This window comes from Rhopalosiphum padi, chromosome 4 (assembly GCF_020882245.1).
Source record: "Rhopalosiphum padi isolate XX-2018 chromosome 4, ASM2088224v1, whole genome shotgun sequence".
NCBI lineage: Eukaryota > Metazoa > Arthropoda > Insecta > Hemiptera > Aphididae > Rhopalosiphum > Rhopalosiphum padi.
Window position 1 is genome coordinate 39,227,114 of NC_083600.1, and position 16,799 is coordinate 39,243,912.

Here is a 16,799-nt window from a genome sequence, read left to right on the forward strand (position 1 = left end):
GCGCGCTTAAACATGTTGCTTGTAATTTATAATATAACGCGTTTGTGAGCGTGAGGCTCGTAAAAGTAGACCTACAGGTTTTTATTTTATTTTACGAGGCAATTCTTTATTTGCCGGGGACCTTATTCGAAAACCTAATTTTATTATTGAAAGGGTTGAGTTAAAGACACAAACAAAGCGGAGATAGGGTTGAAAGTGCACTATAATCTAATTTAATATCGGCGCCTGGACGCGTGACCTTAAGACGGGAAAAAGGGTTGGTGTGACGATAGTGAACAGCGTGAGAAGGGGGGGGAGTATTATATGATGGTATATTGTATATATACGGTTGAAGTTTTTTTTCCCGTGGGCGGAACAAAACCGTTTGACCTATAATGTCCTCGAGCTTATAGTTCTATCTGGAAACAATATTAAATATGTATTTACCAGGCGCGTTTAAATATACCTGCGATTAAACTATGCACGATTGTATTTCATAATATGGCGAAGCACGCAGATGTATAACTCAGATAGTCATTACTCCGACCTTATTATATCGACAAAACATTAGGCAGACAAGCGTCCGAATGTTAACGGTTCGTATATTTTATAGATTATATCTAATTTTTTAATGAAACGGAAAATTATTATAGATGAAATCAACCGTGGAAAAAATTATGTTCAAGGTAAATGGTTTGTGACTCGTCAGATATATTATTTCATACTATTTTTTTTTCAAATACATTTGTATGCGGAAAAAAAGTACCCATATCTGTATAACCGTACAATATATTTATATAGTATACAGAATACATATGTTTAAAACTATAAAGTTTATCGTTTAACATGAAAATACATCTAAAATACCATTATTATTATTATAGCTTATGCACAATCATCAAATTGACAGCAGTAATAGCTAATAGGTAATTGGTGCGGCTATTAAAAGTTAATCCTAATGATATTTCCAAAAGAACGCCTACAATTCAATTGGGTGGAGGTCTAAGTTTTTTTTGTACAATATGCCAAATGAAGTGATTTTTTATCTCAGCAAAACGTTTTTGCTCTGTGAATAGAATTCATTGTGAGTTATGATGGTACATTAGTATATTTATATGATTGATGATCAATGTTTTGTAAATAACATAATATATAATATACAGCGAAAATACGTATAAATGAAATTGTCATAAATAATTGTAACAACACATTTTGGTACTGGCAAATTGTGCGATCTACCTACAACCATAGATTTTTAATCTACCGTAAGTATTCTTCACACGATTTTCTAATTATGTATATTATACTATGATGTTTATAATTTAGTATAAAGTTTGATATTGACATAATATCGACTTCTCATTGAGGATCGCTAAATGTTTATGAATACGATAGTCGATATTAAACGGTCATCGATTTAATGTAGATTGAAATTCAAAAAAAATTAAATATAATTATTGTATACTTTAGTCTTAATTTAGTAATCAAGCATTTATGAGAGTTCTAAATTTAGTGTGTAATTTAATAATTATAAATATGTGAGTTATGTAATAAATGTAGGTGTTATATGTTCTAATAATGATAATATATTGGTTTTATGAGTTAACATGAATCTTTGAAATCATCTCGAGGACACCTTAAGATCAAATTCTATTTACATTATAACATTTTCTAAATTTAAAGCACGTATTTTAACAAAAAACATATGGTAGATCACGCACTTTACCAAAAAATTGACAGTAAAACGCAATAGGTACTTATATTGTACTTACATAAAAATAATTAGAAATTTTTTGAAAAATATAATTTTTAAAAAACTATGGTTGTAAGAAATTAATTACAATTATGCAAATACAAATAGTGAATGTTTTGGTTATTATGTTTTGAAAGTATCATATAATTTTTAATTTTTAATTTATAATAAATGTATGTTTTAATATTGTATCTGTTAGTGCAAGTAATAGTAATATATAAACGTATACGATATCACTACATCACGCATTTGAAAAATTGTGGATATTTCAGTTATATCGTTATTCGTAGAAAAAATGTGTATATTAAATAATACAATATGTTTAATTAGTCTTAAAAACCTATATAATATGAAGGAATTATTTGAATGAAAAAACATACACTATAATAACCGATATTATATTTACAACAAATATACCAGTAATTGCACTGTCTTCGTCATTAAGCTAGGCTATACATTATAAATTGACCTCCAAAACCATTTAAACTCTGTCCTTGTGTTCGTGTAAGAACTTTTAGCTCATTTACATTTTTATTCATCTGTAAATTAGCTTTATTGCTAATAGTAGATAGGTACTAAATTAGTACTTACAGTCACCGTTGACAACAATCCTCCTTAAACTGACTGTTCTAGCTGGCAACAAGAGCGGTTTTTTCATGTCATCGCCAGCCATAACACACAAAACTCGAATTTATTACAACGAGATTATCGTACGGAGGGTGGCGACGATAAGTATAAACACGCATTGACCCGACTCAACCCATGACCGAACAAACAGCACCATCCGAAGCCGAATATACACTACCACATGTTCAGCGGCAAAACAATCGGAATGGGACAGACCGAGCTACAGGCGAACGCAGCGCTCTCGTCTGATAGTTGCCGTTTGTAGTTTGTATATTATGATCGGGGTCAATAACGTGGAAGAATGTGACAATAATGTATTCACTCACTCGTGGTATATAATAATATATAGGTACAGGAATTTGGGTGTTTTGAATCCTATCTGGATTTTATTTTAGTAGCCTTGAACCTTGCCAAGGTTAATTCGTGTACGTTAATGGTTTGTTTTTTTTGAAGTGCCGCGAAATGGAGCGTAGGTACTTTTCAATACTACTTTCAATTTCTTCGAGAGTTGGCTTATTAATTTGGTTGTATGAAATGAAACTGTCGGTCAAATTGAATACGGATGGCCATTACAATTATTTAAATTTTAACTCCACGATAATAATATTATATTAGTTAATATATACACTATACAGTCGATATTCTGAATTTAATTTATTGGGGAGCGGTTATGTAGAGTAGATATATATGGTGTATATTATATTATACCTATTATTGTATAAGCGTTGGGTGGTCTTTGTATTTTATAAAATAATCAGCATCTATTCTATTATTATACTATATGAACACTATTTTTCGTCAGTAAATTTTAACCAACTATAATAATATACAATTATAATTAACATGTTAAAGATGAAATAATAAAGCCGGGAAATACTTAAGTATTTTTAGTTTATACTTAGAAACGTGTAAAATAATGCTTATAAAATATATACTATACAGTATACCTATATTCTACATTTAAAGGTTATCTATAGTTAATTATTTGGACTTATTTTTGTTTTCAATAAAAAATAATCAGGTTTTAAACTTACGCTCTTATTATAAAATATTAAAATGTATGTGCATTTTTAAGGTTATTGTGGATAGTTTTATAAAAATTTGCACCTTTAAATTTAACAATTGATGGTTTTGGTGGTAATGTTGGCTGCTGGGTCCATATACCATTCCAAGATGGTGTCCACCTATATTTGGGCTTATGAGCTTCCGGATTATATGGTTGACTTAAAAATCCATCGTGTTTTGATTGTTTCAGAATAGAAGGATGATGATGTTTTTTGTTATATCTGACTGGTGATGCAGATTTAGGCCTTATTTTTGGTTTAGTAAAAGGTTCTGGTTCTGGATATTTGTGTGCCATCCAATTGCAGTCTAAAAATGGTATCATTTTCCTTGCTTCTCTCAAGTCAGGAGTAGAAGTATAAAATTGACCCAACATAAATGCTCTATTTCTGTTTTCAAACATGATCCTTATTCTTTCTACTTCACCTTTAGTTAACTTGTCTTGAAGACTCGCCAGTTTACTAATTACATTTATACGGGGCATAAGTCTATTATCTGGCCTTAATGGATATTTGGGCACTGGACTTTTGCACCGTTCGTATTTTATTTTCAGATTTTGCACATCGCCGTATTCATGATATCTAATAATATTCCTATTGAGTTCTGGGTCACTCTTGTATCTTTTTAAAGTATTTGATTCAATTGGAGTATGCAAAAATCGAAGATCATCGAAGCTTTCAAATTTTCTACAAAGCTTTCTAACAAATCCATTCTTTATGAATTTTGAATACTCGTAGCAGTGATCTGGCGATGGAGATAATACTTTTCTCATACAATCTCTTTCTCCGAAAATGCATTTCATAGATGAAAAACTTTGAGATGAATGTAAATTTGTTTTCTTTGCACCAAGGTGTATAACTGTAGAAGCAGATGAGCTGGATTCACTAACATTTGTGCCATTTGCCCAATCAGAGATCATTTTTTTCTTGTCTTCATTATCAGCTAAAACCAATAAATAGTTTTTTTCATAATTCTTTGCAATATATTCTTCTTCGGATACATCTATGGAGTAACATGTTCTCGGTGAAACACTTTCAGGAATATTTTCCTTACATTTTACTGCTGCAACAGCTCCTAGAGTTTCTTTGGGTATTACTACATTACCTGAATGCTTTTTTTGTTTTTTTTCTAACACTTCATTACTAATATTTTTTGAAATTTTTTTTTTTTTCATTTTCACTTAAACACACTGATCCAATTGAATCAGCTTTTCTTAGTACTTCTCCTCTATCTTTTTTTCTAGAGGGCCCCATTGAACTCGATCTTACGTACAATGATGAACTGATTTCAGATTTCTTTACCTTGCCATTTACTTCAATTTCGTAATCATTTTTTAATTTAGTTCTCTGTATAGTTCTTGGTATCCTTTCTCCTTTCATGTCAGATATTGTACTATATACTTCATTAAGTTGTGTCTTGAGTCGATTCAATTGTTCCATAGAAAGACTGCTCCATATTCGGCAACCAATATTAGAAGGACTTCTAGAACTTGATCTTCTGGGTATGGGTGTATAATTGTTTTCCCTCTCTTCTGATACAGGACGACCTCTTTTTGATGATGTTATGTGTTTTAATGAAGCAGCTACATCTTGAACTGAAGTTCCTCTCCATAGTGGTCTGTAAACGTTAACTTCTGGTTTACAATAAGTATCGATCCCTATAGCATGAAATTTTCGTTTTAAATCAATCACTGAAGTTTCTTTATTTCTCAAGCCACGATCTAAATTCCCTTTCCAACGTATTTCTTCGGGGTCTTTTGTCTTATATAGCACATCTTTTGACTTCTGAACATCTTCAAGTTTAGCATGCAGTGATTTTATTTCATTTTCAGCTCTTTCCTTAACCCGAATGGTCTTCCACTTATCATAATCCACCAGATCTCCACGTGTTCTAACTTTATTACTCGCATTTTCTGCAGTTTTTTCTAATTCTCCCAATCTTTCCAAACTACAATAAAAATTATGTAACTCTTTAAAGCGTTCGGATTTCTTACTTGAGTGTCTTAACTCTCTTACATAGGTTTGATATTCATAATCGACTGCAGCATTTTTAACTCTCTCCATAGGTTCTTCAGCACTTTTAGACCGTTGACATCGGCGGATACCAGTTACACTTTCAATCAATTTTACTGGTGCTTGGAAACTTCTGATACGACGAGAAGATGGAGACCGTGACGGTGGTTCACTGGCACTTCTGCCTTTTAAAAAATCAACACTTTCATCTCCAAACTGATCCCATTCTGTTACACCAGAAGATTGATATTTATCAAAAGATTTAAATTTAGATTCAGACACAGGCTTTTTGCTTGATAAATATATGTCTATTTTGCTACTTTTACGACATACATTAGATTTTTCTTTATCCTTGATTGGACTTATTTTAGGAATTTGTTTCTTCTTTTCACCAGTCAAAAGTAATTGTTGAAAAAATTCTTCTCCAAACTGATTTTGTTTTTCATTATTTTTGAAATCTTTTTCGCTTTTTAAACTCGATTTCACCGAGGTTTTGACAATTTCAATTTTTTTGGTTTGCCGTTTTCCGCTATTTGTTTTTACTAAATTACTTTTTAGTACCTTTTCTTTTGAAATTGTTTTCTGAGTGGTTTTAGAAACAGGGATGCTTTTAGCTGGAGTTAATAATGATTTTGTTTTTTTAGATAAAGATGATTCTGAAGAATTTGTTGATGAAGTACTAGACCTTGGAAGCACTTTTCCTTTTGTTGATACAGCAACTGTAACTTTAGGGGACTTCTCTTTTTCTTTTTTTAGGTCATTAGTGTACATTTTTGTAGAACTTTTTAAACTTGAGATTTTTGATCTTTTCTCTGTTTCAGGTTTTGATTTACGAACTTTTAATTCGACATTTGATTCTACATCAACGCCTTTAGTCCATCGCTCAAGTCTAGAGTTTTTACGAGATGATTCTCGCCGAGGAGGAGTAGGAGGTGATCCAGTAGAACTTGCTGATGATTTAGCTGTTCTTTTAAAGTTTGAAAAAACTGGGTAACAAGTGACTTCCTTCCAAGGGTGATGAATTACTTCATTATCAAATTTCATTATTTGGATTTTAGTTAAATGAGACGTGATTGGCAAATACTCCAACTCCAAATCTACAGATCAAATTTGAAATTTTATAAATATTATCCAGATGCTTCATGTTTGTGCAGTACAAGCCAATCTGGTAGATAATTGCTATTTGTTAGCCCATTATTAAATATTGCATTGCACTTATCAAAATATTTCAGTGCTTCCATTAATTTTCACAGAATTTCCCAAAAAGTAGACCGTGCATCATTATTTAGTGCGACCAAAAATTGTATTTGTTATGATCATTACTTATATATTTAAGTGGTTGGTGAATTTCTTTATTTTAATTAAAGAAATTATTTATAAATAGTTAATATCGTAAGTGTGAATGTATTTATTATATTATTTTAAAAAGTGCATAACATCACCACTCGTAGTATAATTTTAATATTTATATTTTTAATTTGAAGTGTATCAATTATTTTTTTCGATATTCATTTTTTTTACATTAGTACGCTATTAATTATGTAATTATTGTGCATTAAGTTTTAAGGATATTATTTAAATTATCACGTATCTAAGTAGTAAAAACTTAGTACCGACGTATTATTATTTATTTTGTAGTACTACCTATTGTAATTAACGTGTTCAGAATTCAAGAATAAAATAATAATAATGATGAAAACTTTTAAAATATTTTCATTTTTCAACGTATTTTTTACGTAGCATGAATATATGATATATACATAAATACTTTCCAATAAAAATATTCTAAAATAATAACAGAATCAATAATTTTAGAATTTAAATACAAATTTTAACTTATAGCCAAATATAGTACTAAAATTTGTATTTATATTTTATACATATCATTGAATCTATGCTTTTTTTTTCTTAAATGAAATGTCGTCATGTTGATAAATAATTGCGTAATTAGTTAATACTGTATTAATGTGCGTATTGGTGATTTATATAGAATAACTTAAACTTATTTTATTTTTTTATAATGATATAATAATCCAACCTTTTGGTCGTTCAGGAAAAGTTTTTCGTAAGCCCTGAAATGGTACTTCTCCCCCATTTTGAATTACTTTATATGCACTTTTTTGTTCGGTAGGTGAAAGGCATTGAGATTGATTTTCTTGTCTTTTAAATATTAATGTGGAATCGCTATCATATCCAGATTCTTTTAAAGCTCTAAAAACATAACCACTAATTAAAATGTATCAATCTATTATAAACTATATTTATTTTATTATATCAATTTACTCACTGAGCCAGATTCGATTTTTTTGACGACGACCGATTTTGAGTAGGAGGGATTTTATGTTCAGAATCCTGGTAATTAAGAGAAAATATTTACATTTGTATTTTAATGCCAAACAAAAAAGCTCTGACTCACCCCGTCAAAAGTATTCATAACCTCATCCCACCACTGTCTTGTTTCTTTCTCGGCTATCGAAGAATGTCCTGGTTCATAGTTTTCGATTGGTCTTGGTTGATTTTTGTATCTGTCTTGACCACATTTTACAGGAGATACACTTAAATTGTAAACATATTTACAATAAAAATATACAATTGTAATTATCACAGAAATTCATGCTTACGATCTTCTCATGCAAACATTTCTCGTGTATTCGCCGTCTAAATTTTGAAATGGTCTATTTTCACCGAAATCTGATTCATACCCTTTTTCTGGTTCTGATGAATACCCATCACCTTTTCTAGTTTTAGGTCCTAAAAAATAAAAATTAGATGGTTATTTCTTAACAATAAAGTCATAAATGTATAATATTGCAATATCTATAACTATAATATAATTAATACGAGTAAGTATACGAAGAAAGTTACAAACAAATAGTGTATACACACCTATTTGCTTTTACCTATATATTTTTAAAATAAATAATAAATGCTATACAACATGGTTAATAATGCACTAACTTTTACAATAAAATGCAACAACCTTGATAGTTTATTAATATGTCATGTTAGTTTTAATATACTTACACTAAATATTTAATTAATATTAGTTTAAGTATCTATTTTAAATCAAAGTAAGTTATAGTAGTTAAACAAAGTAGTATTTTAACATTGTATATATGATTTTAATAGTTATACTAGAGAACCTTATATAAACAGATGCAAAAATAATTGATTTTAAAAACTGATATTATTGTTAATCATAAGTCAAGCTAAGCATTTTTCAACATAGTCATCTACTGAATAAAAAACTGTAATTGTATAGATTTATCACCTCGCGATAATGTTTTGTATCGTACTGTTACCCCTTCATCTGTAATATTGTCAACTTACAGTTATAAAATATTCTACTATTAAATAAAATGTGTATTTTTTTTAACTATTATAATAAATAATAATTTAATGAATTTTAAAAATTAAATTTTACATAATGTATGTATTATACAAACTAAAAAACTAAATTTATGGTTTTAATATAAATTACTTGCCATCAGATTGAAACTTATGTAAAGACTCATACATCTGCTTGTACCATTTTGGTTGATTTGGCTCTTTAATTTCCTAAAAAATGTAATAATAAAACTATTAATTAAATATTAAAGTTATAATTAAATAACAATTTAAGAATCTAGGATAATATAAATATAAAATGTTTGAACATAAAATTAAATATGATCTTAATTTGTTTCTATTCTAAAATAGAAATATATATATAAAAATATTTTTTATCAACATTAAAAAAATAAACGCTTAACTTAACTTTTAATTCTAAATAAATTATTATTGAGTAACTTTTATAATTTAAAAATAGACGTTACGAAATAATAATTTGTATTGAATTCAGATTTAGTTTTCAGATAGACATAGATGTAAAATCCCGAACTAAAGAACTTTTATTAAGTTAGAAACTAATGAGTAATGACTATATATTGTAAACAAAATTTAATATTTAACACACCGATCTTAATACAATTGGAACTCCTTCTTTAGTTGTCGGACCGATACCTTCGTACTTTTTTGGGCTGATTTCCACCATTTTTTTTTGCTTTTTCTCGTCCGACTGCAGACTATCATACTCACGTCTTGAAGCATATTCTAAACATATATCAAAAAAATCAATAATAAAGTCGAATAACAATATAGAACTTGTGTTTTTACGAATCAAGGTAATGAACATTTATAAAACTTTAGAATAAAATAAACATACATGTTGCATATTTAAGTAGGTATAGTGCACTTTTCGACACTCATACGATAAACGAGTCTTATCTTAATAACTTAATCACGTGTTCATACGAATGATAAACGTTTTGAATTATCCAGAGTTACAATGTCATTCGAGTTACTAACACGTGCATGATGTGTAGCATTAGCATTCATTTTGAGTGTTAAAACGTCAAACTTTTAAGTTTCCGAAATCTTTATATGATATTATACCCACTAATTTCTACCTCTCCCAACATGTATATTAATTAATATATTAAACTATAAATAAAAAGTAAAAAAAAATATTGTAATAATTTATAGTGATATATTTTTTTTTTTATATGTACTTACTTATTTCTTGAGTTTCAACATTACGTTTGACAGTAGAGCCTCTTGTTTTATTTTCTTTGTCCATACTATATTCTTCTGAGTTGAGGTATGCAGAGCCTTTCGGTAACTGTCCTTCTGTAAATACAAATATCAATAGTTATTATCATACATCTCTTGATCACTTGATATAAATATAATTTCTCGACGTTCACGCCTATGATGATGTAAAAAGGTTAAACTAATTATACAAATTTGCTTCTTATATCATCAAAATTATTTAATTACTTGTGTGTAGTTATATGTTATATGTGTAGTATATAATCAAATAGAAAATTATTGAACACAAATTAATAATTATTCAAAAAATTGTTATGTATACATAAGTGTGGTGAAATATAAAATGAAAAAGAATATATAGTTAAATAAGTACTTAAACTAAAATAAACAAAAATATTTTTACATAACATAATTGATTAATATTCATAGTAAAGTCTATCGTAAAATATTATGATCTATAATTTATATATATCATATATTTAATATTATAGTTAAATTAATAACATAAGTACACATTGACAAATTGACCAATAAAAATAATATTTTAACGGTAATTATTATTTTGATCATTGATGGTTTTAATAAGTAAAACCGTAATATGTACGTTTGTATTTTAATATAATATTTTTAAAACTGTTTTCAATATTTTCCGTTTGGAAAAATTATTTACATGTATTGAATTTAATAAACCATCAATAACTGAAGATGAATTGTAATCGTAACCAATTTACTGTGAGAATTTTCTTAAATTGTATTGCACTACATTTTAGGTGTTTATTGAATAATTAAATAAAAATAAATGAAGAACAAAATTAAAATAATAAGTTTAGATAGCCAATAAGAAATTAAATTTACTTAACTGTTTAGAAAAAGTATGCATTTTATGCAAAATTTTGTGCTCAGTGCTATTTTGAAAATGCAATTGAAATTTATAATTTAAGTGATCATTTTTAATTCATAACAATAAATCAATAACTAATGATGCAATATAATTACACGTAGCAGCATCTACGCATGTACATATTATGAAATATGAAATCCTATATAGATATTAGCCATTAGGTACCTACTTCCTAGTCATATCCTAGCATAGTAACATACAATAAAGAATTAAAACAAACAATATGATATGTATAACATATATACTGCAAAGCACATTCTAAAACAACACATAGCCTATTTTTAAATATTTACCATCGTCCGTTGATGATCAAAATGATAATGAAATATTATATTTTAATCTGATTTTTACGTATTTAATATTTGTATATCTTATTTTAACTTAAACAATATTAAAAAATTGAACTCAACTAATAGTAACAATATGTGTAACAATGAAAGATATTTGGAAAAAAATTTAATCACAAACACTTGTTTGTGTTATCGTTATAACTCATAAGTATTATTATTAAAACATTGATTTAATATAGGTTTTATATGTTATACCTCTTGCTTTCTGAAGGAGCGTAACAGTAGGGCTTTGAACTCTTGGAAGTCTCCTGTCCGTGCTATGAACATTTTCATCGCCTTCCACCAAAATTGTGATTAAGTTAAGTGCCAAGTGCAAAACAATAATGTATAAAATACTCAAAATATTCAAATATTTTATGTTTCTTACCTTGTATTTTCGACGGTAATGGAGGAGGAGGAGGAGGTGGCAATGGAGAGCTCAATACAGGTAAATCAACTGGTGGTTTTGGAGGTACCTGTAATATGTTAATGTTTTTAAATTTTTTATCTTTGATAATTAATAAGGTAATTAAATCAGTACTTTTTTAGTATCTTCATTGATTATTTTTCGAGATAACGTTGGTGATTCGAACCTGACTGGTTTGTAAGATTTTCTTTCAGGTGTCGGGCTGGAGTTGGGTGTCCATATTGGAGGTAGTTCAGTCTGTGGCTGGTTTTTTTCTACTTTTCTTGAGATATTCTCTAAGTCCAATGATCTATGCTTTAGTTCTGGCGACCAGACACCTGAACAAATACAATCATTTTTATTATCGATTCGATGAGGTCTTAGGGCTAACACCAATAATGAAATTAATTCTAACAAGTCGCACACAACACACATGCTTTAGTTTTGTATAATGTTATAATATAACTAGTCAATGATGGACTTATTTCATGTTAAATAAGACTATTCAACCGTGTACACACATTTACCATTTAAGGCATTATACATAATACTAAATTGCTTGACTATAAAGTTACACTCGATATAGGTACTAACATTAAAACATATGTTTTTTCGTACACGCCGAACTTGAATGATTGGTTAACAGCCCACAGGTGTGTTTTAATTATTATTTGTATTCTAAAATAATGTTGTTTTTTAAATATTTGTACATTGACAAATTTTAAAAGTTAGCATGATATGAATAGTCAGAAATGTATATGATTTCAATTATAATTCATTATTAGTTGTACAATATTATATTAATCGCAGGTTGTAGGTATAAGTATATGATTAAACATAATTTTCAGGATCAATAACAGTTATTATTCACAGTAAATAAGGTAATATATATATATATCTAAGTATAACTCAACTAATTATTTAATTAACGCAATATTATTTAATACATTGACTTTTTTTTTTTAATATAAATGTATACAATAAACTCAAATGCCAAATATAGTTTACTTCACATTAGACGCGTTAACTATTAAATTAACGAAAATACCACTTCAATAATATCTATTAAATACAATTTAAATTTTTTTAAATACACATAATATACACAAACGAGTCAAACGTTAGGTAATTTAGTAATTAAGTAAGTATATTTTACTTTCTATTATACACCTTAGCTATTAAACTATTGGAATATTATTTAATATATACGAATATATGTATACACTTTTAATTTTTTTTTCAAATATAAATACAATAAAAGCCTTGAGCAAAAATCATAATATATTACGCATTAGTGATGTATCACAAACTTAATAGAGTGAATTACAAAGTTAACGTTTAGAAAATCATAAGTGTAACAGTAAAGCGTAACAGTTATTGATGGTATACAATAGCCAATAGATGTATATAGCACACGATATTATAGTATGTATTGGTAGCCTGATAACATATTTATATATATATATTATATATACACCCACGCCGCACATAGGTGCACGTTGTACATAATACTGTAATCTAGAGCCAAAAAGCGCACGAGGCGAAAAAAATGATTCACACTCAGACAAATGGACAGATTAAAGACTGAAAAAAGAAACACATATTGGCAAATGGTCAAACTTGTCTGTGCCAGATGGTGAAGTATATTATATTAAAAACAAATATATCTACTTATAAGACGTGCCTGTGTAATAATGAAATAATATTAATTATTATCATATGAGATATTTTTTATATGTTTACTTTGCAATGGGGTCAAAAAGAATTTGGTAATGTCGTTTGGCCTTTGAAAAAAAAAATCAATTTATATATAAACGGAAGTTGAAGTAACGAAATTTATTATTGATAGTTTGATTTTCTGGCACTGGTTTTGAATTTTAGCAATTATAATAAATATTTTCAATGGTTTAATACATATTTTATGTAATTTATTCTTACAAAATTTTAAAACAGAGGTAATAATTAATATGAAATGTATTTAGAATATTGTAATTATGTATTACAGATTGAATCTTCAAAAATGCAGTTCTTAATCGCCTATAAAAATAGCTACTACAGAAATATAATATGTTTACATTAATATTTTAATTAACGAAAAGCAATTATGTTTGAATTATATTTATAGAAAGTAGAAATCATATTAAATTGTTTTGAATGAAAAAATTACTTTAATAATAGGCCATCATTTTCAATAACTATTTAAACCTTAATATTATTTAATATTTCAATCAATATTATAAAATATCAATAAATGTTGAAATAATATTATGTTCTTGTATAAAAATTTCATCAAAAAGCAATTTATTACATTAATGATTTTCTAAATTCCATTAAAGTTGGGTTCTATCCCGTTGAAAGTTAACATAACTCAACAGTTTTTTTTTTCATAAATAGAATAATATCTTAATAAAATTCCAGTTAAAAATAAATATAGAAAAATAATATTAATGTAATTTGTACATAAAAAATAAAACATGTTATTTGTTTATTTTAACGATAAATATAAATTATATTTGTATTCAAAATATATTAATACCATAACAATCATTATGTTTTAATAATATAATATTATATGTTAGGTATGATATTAATTACAAATACATTTATTTTTATAGATAAGTAAAACGGCAAACAGTCTAGGCAAATTGACTTACACCATATTATAAATATTTTGATGTTTTATTCTACCTACAATTTACATTATGGTTTATGTTCTAAAATATAAAATATATTATGTATTTTAATAATATGTGACTTAGACAACTCTAAATAATTTAAAACTCTATAAAGGTTAATTTTTCTAAATATGTAATTTTATGGAAAATTTACACTACTATAAATTTAGGTGATGTGTTACCTACTAACTATGTACTAGTTTTTGGTGGATTATATTTAAAAAAAACAATTAAATAACTAAATCAATGACTGGTTATAATATTTAAATTTAGTACCTACGTTATTATTTGTCTGTATCAAAAAAATAACTAACTGTAAAAATATTAAAACGATTATTTTAACAATTATTATACCTACTCGTTAAAATTATTAATAGAAACAATAATTATTCCCAACGATGTTTAGGAATCGAAACCAAACGTACTTATTTGTTATTAAACAAATTTCGTAATTTTAGATATTTTAATGAATTTGTTTAATAATTTTTTATAACACATTGCAGTACACTTATTTTAAAATATCATACAAACATAGTATTATATAATATAACCTATAATACATTTAACCTATTCATAATATATTGATTATTTTAATCACAATATTTTAGGTTAGAAATTAAAGTTTTAATTCAAATTAAAATCGTGAGATTGATTAAGTACGTATTAATTTAATCTTTTTGATTTCTCTTTTCGATAATAAATTGAATCAATGAAATAGTATACCTGCTTTTTTAGTGTCAGCTCTGAACTGTGGACTTATTTTGCTTTTATTTCGCATCATATAATCATTAATTCATATAAATTAACTAAAAATAATTTTAAAACACAGTAGATATTTGAGTGCAAAAAAACACCGGAAACGAAACTTAACGGTATGCGATGAACGTTTTTGCCACGCGCGCGATTCGGCGTCGGTTTGAATAGTGTGCGCGATACTGCTTTTTTTTAAATACCGCGGGAAATCTGTTAGAGTATTGTCGGGTGGGAGTAAAAATGAACATAAAAATATACTGTATAAATAAAAATAATGAAAAAAAAATATTGGCTAATGATCTTTGAAACTCAACGGTGGCCGACTTTCCGGCGGCACCTGTTTTATTATTAGATTTACCGGAGGCTTAATGTAAAATTTTGTTTTTCTCTTATTTACATAATATTTATACACCATATGAATACGATTATTTTTGAACAAACTAATGTAATTGAATTCTATTAAAATTAATCTTTAAAAATTGGGGGCTAAAATAGGTAACATATAGTTGGTACTTTCGTGTAGTCTATACTCGATATTCTGTATTAAACGACATAAACAACCATACCGTTTAACATAAAACATAATTCATAATATTTATCTACCTATGTTTTTAATGTTTGTACACACTATAATATTGTTAAGCTATCATAAATAATTACTCAATTATAGAAAACAAATACTTAATTAAAATTAAAGTATATAGTACGATAGTGAAAACTGATAAGCATTAAGGAAAATCAATATCATTTATAACTAAATTTTTTAAACCTTAAGAGGTTTTATTATTACAGATTAAATTTATAAGCAAGTGTGAATATGTTTTACATATACTTATTTTGTATTATATTTTTTAGAATTTTTTAGAATAGTAAGTAAATTAATATATAATTTACAAAAACATATAGTCATTGATGCAGTCATAAAATAAATAAGTACCTATTTAGAAATTATTTCAGTATTAGTATTGCTATTATACATTTACACTAATTATAGTTGATTATAATAATTATATATTAGTTAATATAAATCATAAAATTTTGGCATAAATACGTACAGGTATAATTATAATATTGTTCTTCGATAATATTTTAATAATTTAAATTGTATTATTAATACTTTATTTTTTAAACTCTACTGATTAGAATATTTTTGTTTACTGGATGATTTTTCACTGTATTTTATATTTTGATTACATAGTCATAATATTTTTTTTGTAGAATATTTATAATTTCAACTAACGATATTACCTATTATTATATTTCAGTTTTTTGTCATAACTGTTAATAAATAATAATAATACATAGGTTATAGGTACTTGTCACATTTTTTTTATCATAAAATACAATCAATATTTAAAAAATATAGTTTGTAAAATATAATCTATTTTACATTAAATACTCATACTAAATAGTACATACTATAAAATGGTTTCTTTTTTATAGATTAATAATAGTTTTGTAAAATTATACATTTTGTAAAATTGATATATTTTATGAAAATTTTTTTAAAATATATTTATTACTTCGAATAATCAAGTAACCAACTTATTATTTTAGTGAATTAACAATATCTAACATTTATTTGGACTAATCACAAAACGCTACGAGTACATGCGCACAGACTTAATGCAAAACATTGTGCATGCATGTAAGCATATTATATGTATATCAACCAACCTATATTTTTTCTAGTCAAAAATCCACCAAAAACT

At 26.7% G+C, this 16,799-nt stretch overlaps 1 protein-coding gene across 1 annotated transcript in view; it reads right to left on the reverse strand.

Annotated features, from left to right (window-relative positions):
• LOC132929924 (uncharacterized) overlaps positions 1 to 16,799 on the reverse strand; it is a 41,728-nt gene that overhangs the window by 7,182 nt on the left and 17,747 nt on the right. Inside the window, 13 exon segments of the mRNA XM_060995565.1 lie at positions 3,467 to 4,589; positions 4,591 to 6,530; positions 7,472 to 7,644; positions 7,721 to 7,785; positions 7,850 to 7,988; positions 8,055 to 8,184; positions 8,705 to 8,743; positions 8,919 to 8,991; positions 9,389 to 9,525; positions 9,988 to 10,101; positions 11,470 to 11,550; positions 11,642 to 11,729; positions 11,795 to 11,997. Coding sequence (XP_060851548.1) covers positions 3,467 to 4,589; positions 4,591 to 6,530; positions 7,472 to 7,644; positions 7,721 to 7,785; positions 7,850 to 7,988; positions 8,055 to 8,184; positions 8,705 to 8,743; positions 8,919 to 8,991; positions 9,389 to 9,525; positions 9,988 to 10,101; positions 11,470 to 11,550; positions 11,642 to 11,729; positions 11,795 to 11,997 — 4,305 coding nt within the window.